The following is a 22,166-nucleotide window of genomic DNA, read 5'->3' on the forward strand; positions in this document are numbered from 1 at the left end:
TGATTTTGGTGAGGAAAAGGAAGGGGAAGAAAATGAATAATTTTCAATTTGCTGCAAGTGAATTTTACAGACAATCAAAATATCGGTGCAAAACTATGCTAAGTAAATCAGTGCCAGTTTGTAACTTTGACTGTATACAATGTAACAGCTTGAATTACTGAATACCCCAATACTAATCCATGTATCTGTTGTTTTTTCCCAGATTTGGCCATAATTGTCAGTCATCTTGAATATCTGCAGCTTTGGTGGGTTTTTTTGTGGTAAATATTCAAGGGAAGATGAACTACCCAATAGTCTGGCAGTGATTTGTTTCACCTCCCTTTTCAATCATCAGTAAAGCATTCCCTAGGCATAATTCAAGAATTAGCACAACTATTCATGAAGCTATAGTAGCTGCAAACCTAGATGCATTGAGCAGAATAGCCAACTCAAATTACTACTGTTTGTTAAGTCTATAGAAGTCATGCAAATATGCTTTTGAAGGGCCATTTGGAAAGCAGGATTCATGGATTACATCTGGATGCCAGAGTAATTTGCAGTTGTGAAGACTAAGCTTTCAGGAGGAATAAAAAGTAGTACAATAATACACCATATTTAAGAAGCAGAATTTCCTCACATTAATGTACATAAAATCAATGGTTAAAACAAGAGAGAATGAAAGGACCGCTTCTTTAATACGGTGTATTCCTGTTGTAAGGCTTTTTTCCAGCTCTTTTACAATGTCTTGGTTCTGTTTCCTCTGGACAGCAGAACAGAGGACAGAAAAGGATCTCTTCTCCTACAGGACAGATGTTCCTGTTGGTCAATTTTCTTCAACACATTAGAGGTGTACTCTCTTCCCTTGGAATGCATAAAGCAACAAGGGTAGAAAGATGAACACACGCATCACACCAGGTCTTTAGGATCAGGAACTAAGCAGTGGAGATGGCAGAAATATCTTGTCTCACTTGTTGCTGATGGGAACGGAAAGGGGAAACAAATCAGTTATTCTTAAATTTATTCTTAAAACTTCAGTTTATACCCTACCCTCTGTCCTTGACAGTCTTGAGATAACCTTTTGTTTGTTAGAGGAAAATAGTCAATTCAGCTTACCTGGGTATAACCAGTGGTTCCTGCTCAGAACACTCACAAATAAGGCCAGCAGAGATGTTCATGTACCATCAAACAACAAGCTTCCAACTCCTCACTGCTACTTCTGAAAACCTTTACAATTTAAAGCCACATTAAAATCTTAGTAAAACTTAGCTGATGATACTTTATAAAGGAAAATAGTAAATTTAAAGTAAATATGATTTTTTCCTTTTCTCAACAGATGGATGGGACTCAGAGTTGATCAGAGAGAGGTGTATCTAGACAGCAGAATCAGTAGAGTCCAGCAAGATTATTAGGCCAGGCTTCAGAGGCCATGAAACCAGGTGTACTAGCTCCAGCATCAATAAGAAGCTGCCAGCAAATTAGCTGATTTAAAGCACTGCAGAGCTCCAGTCCCCAGCCAGCTCACGTCTCCAAACCACTCCCAGAGGCACAGATTTCTGGAGAATGCAAATGTTACACATGGCTACCCAAAATCAGCTCAAGGCCAGCAGGACTTACTGGCTTTGGCAAGCACCTCTACACTGCCCTTCCTAGCAACAGGGGAATATTCATCACACAGTACTGCCTTGCTTGAATGCACAGACCCAGCTGATGCTCAGCACTGTGCTGAAGCCAATCAACCCTTAAATCTGGAGCCCCTATTGAGAGCTACCCGGGGTTTACAAGGTCAACAGATGTAGCCCGATACAAATACAGGGGCTACAGAGCTATGCAACAACCTTAGGTGATGCAGGAACACTGCCCAAACTGCAGCACAGGGGTCTCACCCACCCAGGAGGTACCAGGAGGTACTGGTCACACATGCCCATTCACGTACATGCCAGCCAGTCCAGAGCTGCACAAGGGCTTCAGCGTTCCCTGTGCTCTGCGTGTGACTGCAGAGAGGCTGGAGAGTCAGCTAGCACCTGAGCAGCACCTACTTTCTGGGGCTTTTTGGCAACCTGGAAATCCCCGAATGTGCTGTGCTGCACTGCTAAGCTGATCTCATGCCTTTGGGCCGCTTCCCCCCGGATGGAAAAGGCACTGGCGTCAAGTTGCTCTCCCGCAAGAGCTGTTCTGTGGCGGTCCCGAGCCAGGGTGATAGATGCTGCTGCTAAACCCAAGCAGGCTGTTCAGTGAGTTGCCCACACCCACAACACAGAGGTTATCCAGGGTTCTCCATTCTTTGGCATATCCCAAACTCCACCTTCCATTATCCTGAATAGAGTAGTTGACTTATTTTCCTCTTATTTGCTTCCCATTTGCTTCCTAACCTCAGTCTGGCATTCTTATTTCTCTAACCTGCATAGTTACAAAGGACAAGAATATTTATATGAATAAATTATACTGGAAACTGCGACGAAGAATACTGACCACAATCTTTGAAGTTCTTGCTTGTGTAATTTGCTTACTTAATAGTTTGTATTAAGATTTAAGTGTTGGATTTCTAATATTGCTTATCAAATTTCAGCCAAACAAAATAGAATAAGCCAGGTGAACTACTCTTGGGATGATGAACTATCTGCAAGAATTTTTGATGCAAGTATGAGAACAGCAAGAACTCTCAGTTATTCAAAAATTATGTAAAAGTCTGGAATTCAAGGAGTTTCAGTTCTCTAGGATCATATTGTAGAAAGTAAATTTTAGTCAGGATTGGGTGGCTCAAGAGATTTTAAAATAGTATTTAAAAAAGCAAGTGAATTATCTCTGATCAACCACAGGGTAAGGACTAAAGAGCATTTAAGGTCTCAAACATCTCTGGGAACTAGCCAACTTAGTCTAATACTGTGGATGCTGACTCTAGGCAGATTTTGGATTTTCTCACACACAGTCATCATGCTTATGAGTAGCCTCCTCTAAATTTCACTAGAACGATTCCATCATCCTCCCCAAAATTCTGCATTACAGTTGCACCTATGAAGAGCTGACGGCAGAGATACCAGGTTTGCTGATAACACTGCTGACAAATACCTTGTTTCTCTCTGTCCTTTTTTAACTGTGTCAGTGCGGTGTTTCTTAGTTACAAATTCCTGAAGGCAGAGACTTGAGATGCCATATAGCATTTAGCTTAAAATGGATGAGGGGATTCATACCAGTAAGTTGATACTTTGCAGGAAAACAGATTTTGATCACTGCTGATTGCATCATGCAAAAATCTGAGATGCCTGAAAATGGAGGCCAGGCATGCCTGAAGATATAGCTCCTAAACTCCCTTCAAACTAATCATAATATTGGATTGAATTTTGCTGTTTGGGTTGTTGCAGACAGAATGAAAGAACAAGTAAAAACTGGTGCAATATTTCTGAAGATAAAGTATCACCCATTCTAAAATAATTCTGCTAATACCTTGCTTACTCAAATTTTTGTTGGACTGCAACTCTTCTCCAAGAGGATGTAATTATTTTGCTTCTTCCTTGTCTAAAATCCTAGTCCACTGACATACCAGATTCCACCCAGTCACTATTCAGTAGTGCAAAAATAAAATACAGGCATGTACACTAAGGAGGAACATCAATCTAGCCTGACTGCTTCTCAGAAAAAACAGAACAAAACAAAACCCAGCCTCCTATGATAAACTTTATGTCATGTTTCTTTTTTACATGTCTGTCACTAAACATCGCCTTTAGTCACAAATTTTGGGTGTTCTTTTGGCCCACAACATGTATTTATGTACTTCTCTTTAAAGAAGGCTTTTGTAAAAGTTCTGACAGCAGTCTCTGGGAATCATTCTGTTTTATTTACCAGTTTGCAACTAGTTTTTGCAATTATTGATGCAATTCCTGCATTTTTTCATAATTTTCTAATGAAATATCAAAATATACAGTTTCCAATACATAGTATCAAGCCTGTAGTAGTAGTCATTATTTCCTTTTAATCTGCTTGTATTTTCTTCAAAAATAAACACGTTCAGGAAAGCAGAACAGTGTATGTCCAGTGAATGTGGCACTGTCAGGACATTTCAAGTTATCCTTTTCATGCAGTTGCCACAGTTTAAGAAGCAACTACTGCTTGACCTCTTTAAGGATAACAGGAGAAACTTAATGAAAGAAAACATCCCAGAATTGTACAAAAAGAAAGGGTTTTTTCCGCTTCTCTGTATGCCAAGTGAAAGTTGTATAAAGTATTTTTCTAGATCAGAAATTTAGAGATTTTATTAGTTGGTGCTACTGACCTGTGCAGATGGTTTTCTGGCACAGTTTTCACTACTTGTTTACAGTATCACCTCAGTTATCCAAAACTTCTTGTTATCCCCACAAGGGTCAAATTCCTGACACATATTAATTACACTGAAAATTGCCTTGGATTACTTGAAACCTCAAATAACTGAACTATTCATTATCCTCCCTTTTAAATAACAGAGGACATGCTGTAGAGTGGTGCTAATACTTTGTGGCTGATCCCTGTAACTCCAGAAATTAATACATAAACGTCACACTTCTTATCTAGCAGGTCTGTCAGCTTTGGTCTGAAAACCAGGCTTGAGAGGTGGAGGACATTTATACTGTGACCCTGCTCACTGCTGTGGGCTGCAGAACAGGAGGAGATAGGAAGGACAGGAAGGTTAAAACCAAAAAACCACCGACCAGCATTCTTGATCCATGCACTGCTGGCCAAGGAAACAGAGCTGCTTCACAGGTCAGCTCTCCTTAGTTGCCAAAATGACCATGAATCCCTCCCTTGGTCAGCCAAAGAGTAGGTGCTTCCTGTACGTTAAGTCTGTCCCACTGACACTTGAGCTTTTACAGTTGTGGTTACTGTACTTCACCTTTTGCCCACCACTAGGCAATCAGGCCTGCAGCTTCTCCCTGAAGGCACTTACCAAGCAGCTTCAGAGGAACCTCTACAACTGCATTATATCAGGGCATGAATGCAAAGATGAGAAGGCAAAGACCTACTGGCAGCTCATGTATTTAGCCAACAGCAGGCATTAGCTCTAAGATCCCTAATGCTGTTGCTAGGCAGGAGTGGTAAAGTTAGGGCTGTTTTTGAAAAAAACAGCAAGCCTCCTTCCAACCAAACTAGAAACAGTATTCAGAGGACAACAGCAAAGAGGCAGCTTTCTTTAAGAGAAAGTATGAGAAATATCCAGGAACTCTTAGTAACACCCATAGGATTTGCTGGTTGTGCAGCCAAGCTACACTGCACCAACCAACCCAACAGTTATAAAAGGCAAGAAGCAAGAGCATCATCAGCCCAGGCAATCGGTTTAAGGCCTGAAATTTGCTGCCTCAAAACAGGTGCAAAGGTTGAGAGTCACAATTTGGCACTCAGTCCAATGTGCCTCCCAACACACCGATACAATATTGCAACACATCAAGTCAAGTAACATCTCTCTTGCAGTAAAAAGAGACCAAATAATACCAAAATTATGACCAAAATAGAAAAGAAAGGGGAAGGGGGAAAGCATCATGTTTACCATTGGCCTTATGGGTAAACACAGGCTTGATTCTAAATTGTGCATGAGAACCAGTACAATTCAAAAAGAAAAGCCGAGATCATGAAGTAGCATACAGAATGGACTGAAAAAAGCTGAGTTGAACTCAGTACACACTTGGACGCATGCACACATTTAGCAAGTTCAATACCCTCCCCTTATTGAAAAGCCTGAAAACTCCCTTTCACACATCACACAGTAATAAATCAGCGTGCACCATTGCCCCAAAATAAAACAGACATTCGCGGTCTAAGTAACAGTGCTTCCCACATGAAGATGAAAAGGCAGAAACAAAAAAATATGTGGCAATAGTGAGGACTTTAACAGAATGACACCACTCCAAAGAGCTGAGGATTACCTCTGTATTGCAATATTAATTTTCTAGACCATTAGTTATATTGCTTGTCCATAAATTAATTGTAATTCTCTTACTAAGCTGTGGGACAGATTTCCACACTGTATCACAAGGCTTTTCAGCTTTCAAGAAGTTGATAGTTAATGGTTTTGGTGTCCCTCAGTCAGATAATTCTGCCTACCACTGTATTTTCCACAAGCAGTTAACTAAGCTGTTTCCTCTGCAGCATTAATTTTAACAGGTTTACAATAGTACCATTAGACCTCTGGACATTTAAGAGGAAGTGCACTACAATTGGAAAGTACCATGCCAAGCAGGAAGCAAGTGGCTTTCATCCAGGAGCACTGAGGAATGCAGAAGACAAGGAGAATTCAGTGTCAGATATTTCAACCTCTGTGAACTCTTGAACACAGCACCAGACTACAGAATTTTACTGGGCTCTTAAACCAAAGAAATCACTGTGCACAGATCTTTAAGGCACTGGTTTTCCACTAGTTTGCCTTTCTGCTTGTTTGCTTTAAATCAGGGAAACAACTGCAATGTGATCTTTGGAGCGAGACATGTTCCATCATCTGCATTCAGCACGTAGGCTCCTGCTAGCGACATGCACATCATCTGACAGAAATCCAGAGTGCCTGGAAAGGTTTTCAGCATAGAAACCGTATGAACAGTTGCTAGCAGACATTAATTGCAACAGACTTCACCAAGTTGATTTGCAGCCAGGGAAGGGATTAGAGATAGCATTTTTCTGCTACCATCTTCAGCTCAAGGGCTGGGGTCACAACTGACCGCTGCTTGCTTCCTTTTCACAAGAGAAGTCAAAGGAAGCTTGAGCTTCCCTGGACCATTTTGAGGTGGCAGATCTGTTGGTCTGACCACACTGTGAAAACTGTACTTGCTTGCCTCCCAAGGACTCGTCAGATTAAGAGCTTTTGGGAAGACACCCTCCCTTTTCACACTTCCAGTGCTACTGTTATCCAGTTATCAAAATTCTCCAGATCATATCACATGGACCTAGCTCTTCCCTGCAGCAGATGCTAGATGTCACTGAAAAAGACAGTTGGGGATCAGAGACAGTATTTATAGCGCAGACCTACAGACTCCAACCTGTGAGAGGCTTTCCAGAATTAGGGTGTGAGAGTACTACTAAGTATAGTTTTAAATACAGACAACCTTTAAATCAAGGATGTAAGTAAGGTTTGAGACTTTCACAGGTTCCTGTGTCCTTTGCTTTTGCCAATGCCTTAAGGAGTGCATCTAAGTTTAAACTCTCTAGCTGCAGTTTCAGAACTACTTTAAACTGATCAAATGACACCTCCTTTCCCAACTTGGTGAGCCTCTTCCTTCTCTCCTGCCTGCGTTCTGCTCATACTGTGAGATGAAGGGTATTTTTCAGCCAGATCAGCTACCCACTTCAGCTGATAACCATATGAGTGGTAGTGCTGTCATGGTAGAAGGTGTACGAAAGCCAAATTCAGAGCAGCTGAAAGCAACCATAAGCTCAGGTCCAGTTTTTATTGTTAAGGACAAAAGCCGATACTTATTTAACGTCAAGGCATGAATAGTTATAGCTCTGCTTATTTTAAGTATGTTGTCCTAAACAGATGCAGTACACCAGCTAAGTGCTTCTTTTTACATCCTCATTGGTAAACTAATCAATTTTGCAACAGAAGACACCTAAAAATCGCAGGTGCCTGGATACAACTGCAACAGTGCCACATTCATCATAGGACACAGGTGACACATTCACAGACTCAGGGCATCCAACACCTTCACTGAAAATTCCTGAAGATGCTCCAGAGCATGTGGTATTGGCCCAGCTCTTAAGAGGAGTCATAAGCTTCAACAGCAGGATTTGTTCTGAAGAGTATAAATCATTGTTCAGAAGGCCTTTTGTTTCTAGGACAACAGCTCAAGGAAGGCACTGTATTGTTCACTTCGTTTAGTGAAGAATTAAGCTACATGGCAAATGGCATTTTGTTTGTTAAACTATCATTTTTTGATACGTACAGATGCTTAGAGATTATTCTTCAAAAGTTTGCCATTTCTGAAATACTCACTCAATTAGAGTCATTAAACCAACATAAGGCAAGTCATGGCTGAACTTGTAGAAGGACTCTTTAGCATCTGAAAGCAAATCTAACAATTAATCCAGTGGACAACCTACATTTTTCACGGGTACAAAATGAGCTCCAGCTGACCTCCCCAACCCAAGGAAAGACTCTGTCATTTATAGTAAAGGTTAATGCTATGATAAGAGCAAGTTCATGTTTCAGCTGCCTAGCATTATAGCTGCAGCAGTAATGTTTTTCTTTTTGCTATTTTCAAATGTTATCCCTGGAATCCTTCACTTTATTAAACTTCCTATGTCAAAAAAAAAAGTAAATAATCATTACACTAAGCCTTTATTTATATCATTTTATAAATAACAGCTTTGTGAGTCACTTGACAGCCCCAAAACAGGTATACTCTTTGCTTTTAATCAAAGACTTTTTCCTAAAGCATGCTAAGGCTAGGCAAGAAAAGGATGTCTCCGTAAAACAAACAGAAGTTCCAAATAAGAAGATCCACTGCAGTGGCCATCCTCTCTTGGTCTTAACACAGAGAAGGCTCCCCTTTACCTCTATATTTGCATATTAACATTTTAAATTATTCAATGTGTATAAAGCTAATTATAAACCTACTGATTAAATTCATGGTTGTTGGGAGAGCAGTCTAAAACCAGACTGAGAATGACACAGGAATGCCTGTGATATTTTTGTAACAGTTATTTATTATTTGTACTAACATACTGTCTAGGAGTCCTGGCTACAGAGCAGGACTCATGGGGTGAGGTGTTAGACAAAAACAGACTAGCAGATGATCCTTGCCACAAAGAGCTTACACATATTATTAGCATTTGGCCAAACCAAGTCCTGACATTCTCAGCAGCAGAGCTCAGCAGGCTCAGGGCACAGCTTAAGCTGACTGTGAAACTGCTACACCTTTGAATCCTAACCAGTCCAGTTTGAGAATGGGTCTCAACAACACGGTGAAGTTTGCATACATATGCAGCAGCTATGGATCACAGCCATCCTTCATCTGTGTACTGCAAAACCTTACCTATCTTGGCTGGTGCCATCCTCACCCAACAAGGAAATTGTTCAGGGCACTCTGCTAAATGAGAGGCTTCAGCTTATAACAAGGGAAAAATTCCTTGACACTGGCAGAAAAGGCCAGTAATCCATAGCATGACAAGGAGTGGTCCCAGCCAACAAACAGCTTAGCTTATTGATCACACTGTAAGCACTCCAGCTAAGGAAAAATCCAGAAGAAGGGACTTCAGGGCCAACAGTGAGGTTGGTCTTCCAAAGTCCCAGCTGAGTTCTGGCTGAGGCCAGTGGTGGAGGAAGCACAGGAAAACCTGTAAGGGATCAGTAATGGGCAATTTGGAAGCAAATGAGGTGCCTTCACTTCAAGTTTCACCTCCAGACATCATAAATGCAACACTCCAGCTGGTAGCTGAGGACAGAAGGGACTGCTCATGGATGTTAGGGACAGCTCATGAGCCACCGAGGGATAAGGAACGTGAAGACTACTATGAGCTGGCTAAGCTCACTTCTCTGAGGATGTGCATTACAGCTAAACACAAGTCAGACCATCAAAAGCAAATAAACAAGGTGTTTTGTCTGTTTTTCTATAGTTTATGTCTTCTATTAATTTCCTACTGTTTCAGGCTCTCTTATGTCCATACATCAGATTAAAGTATAAACTTGGAAGCCTACATACTACCCAATGCAGTAGTGGAATACGTCTCTAGCACATTTGCTGTCAGATCAATGATTAGTTCCCAGCATCAAAAGTATGAGGGTTTTGGAGCCAAACCCAAACCAGCAGAGTAAGCATACCCATTTCAATCAATAAAATACTAAATGAGATGCCAGCATAGTGTTTTGCATTTGGCTTACTTGTTTGTCTCTAAATGGGAAGAGAGCAATGCTTTCTGGACAGCATTTGTATGGCTAATTGGAAGCAATAAAAACCTTCAATCTGGTATAAAAAGAAGACGGCTGAATTTCCATGTAAAGTTTTAGGTTTTATTGGTTTGCATTTCATTTTCCCCCCAATGCTGTTTCTTCTGTGTTTCCTGCCAAATTTGAACTGATGGCTGTTTTCCTCTTCTGCGATGAATTAACTACAGCTTCACTGCAGACTGTTCCACACAGACTCTTTACAAACAGTGTGGTTAAGAAACACCTGTTAGTTTACTTTTGTATTCTTCATGTAACATAGAAATGTTTATGAGTACATAACGTACAGCTAAATTCATTAAAGAGGAATTTTATAAGGTAGCTCTGTCCAGCTTAGATGACATCAAAACAAATAGGCAGGAATATCTAAATGAAAAATGAATTTAAAGGTAGGGTCTAAAAAGCCTGGGAAGTAAAAAAAACCATACAACATAAGCATAAAAAGACAATGATGCAAACCATTTATTTTTTTAAGGATACTACTGCTTTAGTGAAAAGATTCAACATATATTCCAGTATGCGGTGAGACAAGGCACACAGGGCTGCTCCAAACCACTGGCCAGACCCTAAATACTGCTTTAGTCAAATATTCAGATTTCAGAACTGAAGGCAAACACAAGAGGTGTAGAAAAACCAATTACCATTTAGCAAGGAAGATTCACAGAAACCACAGCAGAATGGTTTGCACAGCATTTTGCTATGCTGCTGACACTTTGCTTTCCATCGACATTCACAAAAATGCTTTTGGGATGCAAGTGCCAAGAAGTTATTGTTTTTAGATAGTTAGGAAATTTGGCTTCCGTTTACTTCACAAGTACCACAACTTACATAGCAAGACGTTTTTATGAATACAATTGTTCTGGGAAATGAATATGTCCAGCAGTGAGTAGTAGTACAAAACAACGAAACAGAAATTTAATCTATTATGAATCTATATATTACAGTAGGAGCAGGCTCTTTCTAGAAAGTGCTAGAATTAAAGGGAAAGTGATAAATTTAAGAGAAAAAACAAGAAGATAGTTTTTGAAGAAAAAAATTAGTAACAAGGAAGTATGAATGGAAAAAGTGATAAAAATAATGCACATCAGATTAAGTTCTTTGTATTTCTCTATCTTCACTAATTATTTTTAACTGTGTGTAATACACTAGACTTTATTTGGGTCTTGTAATTTTATTTTGAGATTTATATCTGCATGAAGAAACAAGATCTCATTTGCTGAACTTAATTAGTAGCACAAACTCCTGGAAGCTAATAGAATGATGAAATGTCTTTGAGATAACATATGACATAAAAAACCTCAAACCTATAATTTATGCAATATTACAGCATAAGAGCAATCTACCAATACCAGCAGACAGGTAGCTGTTCTTAATAAGGTTAGTAACAAGTTCCCAGAGAACACTTTGCCAAGAGAAACTTCCTAGGAAAATAATCAGAGAAAAAAAAACAATCTTGTTTTCAAAGGAACAAGCTTTCTTAAACAGCACGTTACAGTTCTGTTCATCTGGGTGCAATAACCGTGCAACCAGGTGACTTTTGCAGAGCTATTTTTTCCAGTGCTAAATCATACAGATGTCACAAAGTGGAGGACCATACACAAACTGAACACTGGATGCCACAGTAAACAGATTTTTATTCAGTAGTGCTGAAATGTGAGCCAAGATCCAAGCTAGAGTTCATGTCTCCATCTTTGTCTTGACTACTTCCTACTATTATATGTGAGAATCTCTCACACAGCCTCTGAAGTAAGTGTCTGAGCTCCTGTGGGGATTGTTCAAGGAACTGAAGTAATGCTATAAACTCCCCTAAACCCTGTCAAACAAAAGATAAGGCAGAAACCTTTTCTTTTCTCACAGAGTGACATTATTCAGGGACAGGAAGCAAAAACCAGAATCTTTTTTAAGGGAAAATGATAGTCAACATACAGTGGTTAGCACTGTAGAGCAAAGCTTATCTACAGTGATGCCAGTAATTTTTTATTTCTGGAGAAGAGTTAATAAGCATAGCTGTACAAAACTGCAATTAGTAGAAACTTTAAAAATTAGTTGTGTTCACATAGAACATCATATGAAGTGAAAGAAACCAACAGCAATCCACTGAAAAAATCACTGGTTTTGTAAAAATCACTTAATTATATTCATTGCACTCTAATAATCCATCTTTGTAAGCCTTCTGCAGCTTCATATGGTCTTTTAATTAATAGCTCAGCCAAAATACTTTTCCAGCCTTTTACAATTAAATACATGAAAGGATGCTGCTGGAAAGCTGACAGTGTTAAAACAAAGACGCTCAGTATCAATTTCTCACATGAGAAAATTTCTTCTGGCAACAAGGCTTTCAGCAAATTCTGTTACTCCTACCTAGGCCTAATATGTTCTTCGGATGTTTTGTGAATTTGCTTTTTGGTGGGAGCATTAGCTTTCAGGATTAATGAATTCTGAATGAGAAAACGTTTCATCAAATTTAATACTGTAAGTCTGAATACCAAACCATGGGTCCTACATTTTCTTTCATTAAAGCAATGTATCATTTCTGCTGTGATAACAGAAGCAGTCGGCACTTCCGGAGATCAAAGCAAATTACAAACAAGCCTGCCAAGCTGAACATATGTAATTCCATATGTAATGCTGCATACAATCTACATCCTGACTCAGACTAGCAACTAGACAAAGATAATCTTTGTGTATTTATATGGCCTGCGTGCTTTGTTTGGTGGTGTGCAGATCCTTCAGTTCTTACTTTAACACTACAACACTATAACCAATAAATTTTACTTACATGATTGGTGTTCTGGTATACAAGACCTGCAAATAAACCATTCCCTCTTAAACCACATGAGGAAGTCACTGGTGAGAATTTCAGAGTAACTGCAGATTCATCTAATTTTAAATGCCAGGAAAAGTTTGAAGAATTTAATCTGTCAACACCAGACCGGTTATACATATTACTTCACAGCAGTGTTATGAGAAGTCACTCAAATATAAAATCTAGGCAAAATTTTTACACCCGATCATAATCCCAGATGGACACCTCAGCATTCTCTGTTATGGGCTTCAAGTTCACTGTTACTTTCCTTCGATAAAGGATACTTCTTAATTTTTCCTTACAATAACAAAGGAGAAAAATAGACCATCGTCTGGAGAATTAGACTCAAGTAGGCATTTTGTAGAGCTACATAATATATGACTGTTTGTGTCTCTGGAGGTTAAAGATGAAACAAAAGGCACTTTGAGTACTTCACAATTACTCATAAGTTTTAGCTCCAACTCTATCAGCTACCAGGGAAAAATTAATTCTGTTACAACAATTAGGTTACACTTTTTAGGCAGAAACAGTATCTAGGAGTTCAAAAGCACATATCTCACGCTATGCAGAAAAGGTACTGAAGCTTTCAAAGCATTTCCACTTCTACTGGAGGAAATTACATTCACTGGGGTGAAATAACTGGCAAGAAGTAACTATTTACTATGTCAAGCCAACCAAAACTAAGATAATAAAGAAAAATTGGCAATAAATAATGTCTCTCATATATGGTCAGCTTACTAGGAGGTATAACAGCTTCTGGGCTACAGTGTCAATATTTTAATTCTTTTTCAGACACACAGACATGGCATGTGTAAGTGAACAGAAAAAGATTCACCCTGTGCTCAAATATACTCCTGATGTCTGTACTTTAAAATAATACACCATAACTAAGCATAACAGACTAGAACACTTGATCATTTAAATTCACATGCAATCCTTAAAACAGCCACTTACTCACCACTGTAACTAAAAATGGCAACAAAAGTTAGCAGGTATGGAACCAGACACTTTGGAAAGCTAGGGGAAATTCTGATGGCTTGTTTTGTTTGGACCAATTTATTCACATAACAGTAGATTTAAACATCCAATGGTAATGTTCAAGAACTCAGAAGCAGAGAACTTTTTTTAATAGCCTAATTATTTATTAGGAAAAATATTTAGAAAAGTAGTTACTAAAGGGAATCAGAGGACACAAGTACAGAGGTAATACACCCTACAATACAAAAAAGATCTGCTGTATCATTAATAGCAGGAAAAGTGCTGTTTTTCATAATGCTTTGAAGATATACATCTTGCAAGAGATATTTATCTCAAGGAACAAGAAAATACACACATATAATGACTTTTTGCTATGTCCCTCCTGCTACAACCACCTTACCTTTGGGATTTTACATATGAATAAGGAAAAAACCCAGTGTAATTCAATATCATCTTCTTAAAACAGTCATAACAAAAATTGAGTCTTTCCTGAAAGGGAGCCAAGGAAAAGAAAACTGCACTACTGGTACTTTTTGCAGCTGTTTATATCAAATATTCCTTTCAAAGAGGACTGCAAAGGAATAAAACTAGATGGATTTTAGAGGCAAAAGAAAGGCATACAAGGAAACTTTAGAGAAAGGGTGGTGGGGATCAAAAATTAGATCCTAAAACGAGGCAAGGCAGTAGTCGTGCAGAAATATGTCAGCCTCAAAGGCTATATAATAACACAGAACCAATTTAAAATGAAATGTAACATGGTCTCTAATACACTGAAACTTTTTAATGCAGTTTATAAAAGGGAATGTTAACTTCAGCTATCAACAAGTTCTGAATCATGCACAACTAAGTTACAATGTGAGCAGTGCAAGAACAGAAAGGAGCCATGTCTAAATCAAGGACGGCCACCTGCTGAAGGACCCTCTTATTCCCAGTTAGAATTGAAGATAAAATCAATACAGCCATATTTCTATGCAGCTAATCCTGTTAGACCCAACACCCACTCAATACCCCCCCTTTCTGCCCCAACAGCAACCACAAGACTGTGCCACCACTTGAGGTGACCTCCTGAGCACCCAGTGCTCCTGACAGCCCATGAGCTGTCAGCACATCCTCTGTGGTCTTCTTTGTTTATAACAGATTATGACCAACTTTTTCGCTGCTCTTAAGGTCAATGCGAAACAGTTCCCTAGATAGTCCTGCAATGAATGTTATCTGCAGACTGTGGTATTTTTGGGGAAAGGGAAAATGAGACAAAATATACAAGTACAATTTTCTTCCTTTTGAAAAACTATCTTTTTGTGGCGATGGCTTCTAATGCATGCATTCCAGTTTCTCTAAAGCTAGCACCACAACTGGAAAATTACATATAACCAAGAAGATTTTCTTCCTCTAAAAATATACTCTGCCTCTTGAATACTGCCCACTTGCGAAAAAAAAAAGACTGAAAGGTCTTAAGGTGACTACACAGAGTGTTCGGATTTCAGAGGGACTGCCTGAGTTTACTAGGTTAGAAGAGTTCAAATTACAAAAATAATTGCTATCTGAATCACAAAGTCATAAAGTCAAGGTGCAAAAAGCAGCACTGAAATATTTTCCTCCATTCAATATACTCACCAAACCTGCAATGGGAGTCGGTAGTCTATTGATCTTTTTTACCAATCCCGGCTTTATTGCATTCAACAACCTGTTATGAGAAAGGAGTATTTGTGAGTGGCAAGTCACAAAATTTCAAATTATCAAACACTTTTCCCAGCACATAAGGATTTCAGTATGGCTGGAAAAGTCTCCCCTTTCTCCCCTCCTGAAAACACTCATGGGCACCCAAATTCCATCACTGAAATGAAGAAAGACTAGAATGGAAAATATCCACAGCACAGTATCTCAAGAGTATTTATTTTGTATTCTAAATTGATCTAGATCACATCAGTGACCCAGACAGACTGGGTGAATTTTGTCATGTCAGCCTGCCTTCACTGCCTACAGACAGATCACACCTGGAAGAGCCTGAGAGCAGAAACCAAGGCGGCATTCAGGTCTGGTAGGAAACTGAGAAAGGATGCACACTTTATGGGCGGCCTGTCTATTTTTCTGAATCTTTACTTGACATTAAATGCCATCCTTGCATATATTGTGTAGAATGGAGGTCCTCATAAATCACAGATGTGAGAAGACAAATAAAAAGGGAGTCCAGAAAACCCCCACCTCATCATGAAAACACCATTACCCCAGTGATACCACAGCTGAACACTGTTTAGTGTTCAAAGATTAGCAACCCCCCAAAACCAAGTTCCTCACCACCCACGAACACACATGTGCTGACAGTTCATTGCTAGAATACTCAAAAAACTGACCAAGCCTCTAAAAGTGAGGAATTTTAATTAAAAATCCTGTTGCAACACTGTGTCTTCACCACCCTTCACCTAGGAGAAAACTCTTACACCTTTTATCAAAAGAAAAAATTCAACCATTTCCATCCATCAGGAAGAAAATCATCAGGTCAAGACACTGACTTCAAATTCAAGATCTCTGAAGAGAAACAAAGATGTCTATTTAAATTTAAAACTCTCTAAAAATGAGAATAGCTACTATGGAAGAGAGGAACCTCATTTTGTGCTGACATGGTCTCTACACAAGAGCAGACTCTTCTGACAGCTTACTGTGGTAGTAAAGTCATTAATATTTAATATTTGAGAAATCTTGCTAAGAACTTTAAATCCTAACTAAAAGAATATTCCTTTCAATTAAAAGCTAACAGTCTGTGATTGTTTCCAACTCCCTACTTCTGAGCCAGGATAACACAGGGTGTGCCACTCCTCAAAGCTCCACCAAGAGCCATCTCTCCATAGTGACATGTTATTTGCTGTTTGATTCCATAGGGCTGGGGCAGTTTGCAAGCTCATGAGGGAGTTCATCCCTCCCAGGGTGGACATCTAACTTTGTGAACATTGAAATTATTGTTTTTCTTCATATTTTGCTTTTTCTGTCTCCCTGAAACAATATATAGGTGGGGTGTCTGCGATCACTTGGGCACAACAGGGAAGCAGAGCAGGAGATGCTATTCTCAATATTCTCTATGATTGTAGTTAGTAAACCTGTCCCAAATTGTACTCGTGTTATCACACACTTAAGTCCCCACATCTCCAACACCATCATATATCAGGAGTGGCAACAAAGCCAACATGAATGACATTTTTGGGAGTTGGGGGGATTTTTTTGATCTTGAAGTTAAAAACCCTGTAACCTAAGCTCATAGAGATTGCTGTACTATTCCTGCCTTCTCCTTAAGGTAGAATCTAACACTAATGTCCTAAGAACAAATGAATGAATACACTTTTATATACAAACAATTCACTTTTCCCCCCTAGATGCAGAGAATGGCAAGAAAAGAACTGCACTTCTCCTATAACCATTATTTTATTTCATGGATCGAAAAAAATTACTTGTTTTTTCCACAAAAGACACTATGTTATTTTTTGGCCTCACACAGCAGCAATCTTATAAAACTATTATTTTCCATTTAGCTGCTACACGTACAATTCAATTTGTTTTGGTTTTTTTGTCAGAGGACTTCTTTCCAAATACTGTAAGTCTCTCGTGATTCCAATCCTCAGTCTGCCTATTCTGTCTCAGGAAAAAACATATTAGCTAAATCTAATGTATTTCTTTATTACTGAAACACAAATCTATCAGGCACCATAACAAATATTGCAGGTGCAGATCAAAAGTCACAGACAATAGTAGAAAGTAAAATAAAGAGATCTTAATGGAAACCTCAAATGCCAAACCCCATTCTGAATAAATCTTCAAAATGGCTTGTACAGACTTCTCTGTGAAATACAGGAGAAGGATAAATTGAGAGGAAGAAAAGGAGCAGGGAACAACCAACATTTTTGATCACTGTTTGGAGTCTGAAGAGGAAGGAAATGGGATGGGGCAAGATGGAAAACCCTGTTGGAAACAAAGTCTGGCACCAAACCCCTCAGGACCTGCTCACTGCAGAACATGTCAAATGGAGGTTTCTTCCAGAGCAGACAGACTACTTCTGAATTATTGCCTCATCTAGAGTGACAATTCAGATGCCAAGACATTGAGTGGTTTAAGCTTGCTCTGCTACCAACCCAGCTGAAATGTTGCACTGTTTATGCAGAGTGCCTCAGTGGTCACCTTTACTCACAGTTACTGTCCATCCCTGCTTCAAAAAAGCCCCTAACTACACCTCTTCCTACATAGCTCTGTAGGAAACTAAATTTCCTGTGCTGATTTAGACTCACATAGAGTATGCACCTTGATATGTAAAGTTTTACCAGCTCCGGTAGGTTTGTGTTGAAATACGGGGGAAAGAAGACCCTTCCCCATTTTGCACTGGGGACCTGGCACAAGGCCTGTGGCCATGGCCCAACAGAAAGACTTTGCAAGTGAGAAAAAAACACTACCCCACACCTTCCCCTGGCAGCCTCTGACAACTGCAGTCCCATGCTTTCTTGCCCTACCAGTCCTAACCAAAGGACTTGGCTGCTCTAGGCCTTCCATCCCTAACCATGTCCTAGTTTAAAGAGTTTTCATGAGAGAAAATCTGCAATACACACCTTCCTCTGGCACTCCAATTGCATCTGCAGCTCCAGCCTGTGTCCCTCCCCCAGTCCTAATCTTTGACTCATTCTAAGGTAAAGACACTCAGACATGATAACAGCAACCAAGTTCAGGGAGGAAAAAACATTTGCAGTGTAAACCTTCCCCCGACCCCACAACACTGGCCCCACTTCAGCTATAGCTGTAGGCACCCAGTACATGGCAGTGCTGCCCAGCCCGCTGCACTGCAGGCAGCAGCGGAGTCAGACATTAAGTGATCATCAACACCACCATAACCAGAGCCACCTATTTTTCTGCATTTAGCTGCACAGCAAGTCTAGATACCCTCACTGTATGCATCTATGGACAGCGAAGAATTCCACCATCTGTTGTCCAGTCGCATGGTTAGCTCTGAAAATATTTTATGGCATCACATTACTCCCTCTACCACAAAAAACAAACAAGAAACCTCACCAACTTTAAATACTTCTGGAATCACAAATTTGTTAACTTAAAAAAGCATGAGAAATCTTTCTCAATGGATTGTTCTAGGGCATTAAATCAAATCTTTAAAAATCTATTTGTATTTCAGCAATCCCTGAGAAAGGTATGGAAAAAAGCAATGGCAAGACAAGTGTCATAGGAGCAATGTAGAACCCATCAGCTTCTACATCAGCTGAAACACACACACATTGTTTGGTGCCTTACTTTCCCAACATTTACTTACATTATAAAACTTAATTATATCACTTTGATAATGAGTCACAGAGGACAGGCAATCAATGTAAGCCTTGCTACAACATACATTTAAGGCCCTATTCACAGATCATGTTAGACAAGTTACTTTTATCACCCATCCTTGCAGCAGGAAGGCACTTTCTCAAAAAACACACCTAGCTGACGGTATAGTAAGATCCTCTGCCTCAGACATCTGATCTGTCTGGCCAGTTTAGCAATACTGCTTAGTCTAAGGAAGATACTACAGTCCCTATGGGCAGTTTCAGATAGAGTTGAAGCCTAAAGGTCCTGAGTTGATGTACTTTGAAAGATAACTTGCTTCTCTGAGTACCTTCCAGCTCCTGCTGACCCTGTCTGATACTCTTTCTTCCAAGGAAGCAGTCCTTTTTCTTGTGCAGTAAAAATCATCTGAGCTCAAGTATATTCTTTCTCACAAAAGCATCTAGGGCAGACACATTGCTCACTCCTAATCTAAATGCAAGACACCAGTCTTGCCCCCAAGCAACCACTAGCTGCAAGTCCAGATTTTCCCAAGCACAAATTTAGTTCAGGTTTTTGTACAGCTGTGTTCTTCAAACATAGAAAATCCTCAAGTGGATGTGCATCTTCTAAAGAACAATACAAACCCTTTGTATTACTGTATTACTGCTATGCCAAGGCTGGTGAACTATTGTACAAATAGTCAGAGTGGAACTGTTGAAGTTAGATAAAAGTTTGGAAGCTTTGGGGGGAGTGGGGTGGTTTGGTTTTGTTTTTAAGGTATTAGTACTATTTTCATACTCCTGTATCTAAAAAGAGATGTGAATGGGACAAGGTTCAACTAAGCAGTCCTAAGAGATAACAAAATAGGATGATTTTAAATATTCCATTATTTTCTCCTTTTTCCTTCCCCTTCAGTAAGATGTCGCTAATGTAAAGTCTGACACCACATGGTGAGGGAATACTGGCTGAAAAAAAACATAAAACAATTTCCTTCCATACTGTTTTTAAAAGGAGAATGTAGATACATTCTGCAAGCTTGCCCGTTTTAGTACCTGGGCTTTGGAGTTTAGTAGCTGGGGACCAGAAGACATTTTGGAGATAAATGGCAAAACAAAACTAAAACTTTTTAAAACTCTAGCTTTCAGCCAACTTTTTTCTCACAGAAGTCATTCTGGAGCATTAACAGCTACTTATGCAAGAAGTTAAATGGCACGAGAAGGAAAAATGAAAGAACAGAAAGATAAAGACTGTAATCCTTCTTCCATTGAGTCTTTCTGCTACCTGATATGACCAGTGTTTCTCTGATATGACCGGAGGGAAGATACGATAATGAAATCTCAAGTAACTTTTTAACAATAAAAGGAGTAAAGACAAGACAAAAAGCAATGCAGCTGAAATAGGTATTAAAAGAATCAAAAAATATGATAAAGGAAAAAAACCCCAACTAATCAACCCCAATCCCACCAAACACCCAAAAGACAATAACCCAAACCAGGATAAAACTAAACATCTTCAGGCTCCATCCACAAAACCTGAGTCTCTACATAAACATGTGACCTATTCTCAAAGACTTCAGGCACTCTGTGAGGACTTCTGCTCACCACCCCTATCATGTATGTACCCGTCCTGAGTCAGGACAATCCTCTGTTCTTCACTTCTCAAAGTTCTCCTGCCACTTTCAGTCCAACACAGAATCATACAGGTTGGAAAAGACCTCAAAGATCATCACATCTAACTGTTAACCCAGCACTGCCAAGTCCACCACCAAACCAAGTCCCTAAGAACATATCTTTTAAATACCTCCAGGGATGGTGACTCCACTTCCCTGGGCAGCCTGTTCGAATGCCTGACAACCCTTTAGATGAGAATATTTTTTTCTAATATCCAATCCAAATCTACCCTGGTGCAATCACACACTCATTCTTCCCTTTTCCCTGTCCCAGCTGCTGGATTGGACTCTCCAGTCACGGCTAGGCTTCGCAAACGAAGATTTAGGAATGCTCTATCCACATTTGTTACAAGGACTCTCCGGTAACTAGCTGTTACATGAAGCACAGTAAGACACTGCATAGAAGCTAAAACATTACCTGCCTTACCTTATAGAAACCAAAGGGCACAATGGAAATGTGCCACTCATAGGGAGAAGCTACGTCACTTCCTTCCCCCGATAAAAACCAGCTCTGATAGGTAAGGGAAGAATCAATTGCTCTATATGATGTTGTCCCAAGGTTTGGCTTTCCAGGAGATAAGGTATCTCCACAGCTGGACAGACAAGCTGAAATCAGTACTAGCCACTGTGTGACTAACTTAGTAGACCTTCCTGGGGTTGTTTATCACAAGTTAAGAATTTGAAAAACTTCTGCCAGGAAGAGAAGGCGTTTCAGGCAACAGTTGATAAAAGATCTAATGGAAAGCACCAATAAACTGCCCATGAAATTCTTGCAAGAAAGCGTCAGTCAAGAAAATATTCAGAGGATGGCTGCCAAGACCCAGCCTGCAAAAAGATCTTGTTTTTAAGAAGAAACGGAAGAGAAGCACTTTCAGAGAATTAACTTCAGAAACAGAAAAAAGAAAAGTTGAAGTGATATGTGCTCACAGATCAATCCAGGCTGGAGGGAGACGTATCCAACAGAGGTCTTTGCTCACGTATCCAACAGATCATATTCATAAAAAGAAAAGCTGACTAATGATCTGATCTTCAAGTAAAAGGGCATTTCATATTTGAGAGTTAAGGAAATTCTATCCACAGTAAACCTTCACAGAGACATTTTGCCGTTCAAATTGAGTTTTACAGACTTACATTCTAAGAAGCAGCCTTTAAGCATTTGATAATTATTAGCCCAGACAGCTTCAGTGTCCACACTTTTTAAACTCATGCTCTCGTGGCAGCTTCAAAATGCTGCCAAATAGTTGAAAAGAAGAGAAAAATCCACTCTAATCTTAAATATAAACAAATCACATTGAAACAGTGAATAATGAAAAGTCAAAATATTTTGTTGCAAAAGAAGAGGCAAAGAAGTTTCAAAATATAGAGATGATCTGGAGGTCACAAAAATATTTTTGGGAAAACATTCTTGAGTGAATGATGCTCCTGACACCATTTATGCAGAATAAGATGAACAACCTGCTTTTTTAACAAGCAGAGCAGAACACAGTTTGTCCTATAATCCAGTCTGATAAGTACAAAGTGAATAAAGATCTATGCAAATATGCAGCGCT

General features: G+C 39.5%; 1 protein-coding gene across 4 annotated transcripts in view; it reads right to left on the bottom strand.

The window, feature by feature from the left end:
• LIMCH1 (LIM and calponin homology domains 1) overlaps nucleotides 1-22,166 on the bottom strand; it is a 177,966-nt gene that overhangs the window by 83,985 nt on the left and 71,815 nt on the right. For all 4 annotated transcript variants that reach the window (XM_064652943.1, XM_064652946.1, XM_064652945.1 and 1 more), the window contains one exon: nucleotides 15,273-15,342. Coding sequence is in view for 2 of the 4 variants with exons in the window: in XM_064652945.1 (XP_064509015.1) it covers nucleotides 15,273-15,342 (70 nt within the window). In the remaining 2 variants the exon portion in view is untranslated. The remainder of the gene's footprint in view (nucleotides 1-15,272; nucleotides 15,343-22,166) is intronic.

The sequence above is a fragment of the Pseudopipra pipra genome, chromosome 4, assembly GCF_036250125.1.
Source record: "Pseudopipra pipra isolate bDixPip1 chromosome 4, bDixPip1.hap1, whole genome shotgun sequence".
Classification (NCBI taxonomy): Eukaryota; Metazoa; Chordata; class Aves; order Passeriformes; family Pipridae; genus Pseudopipra; species Pseudopipra pipra.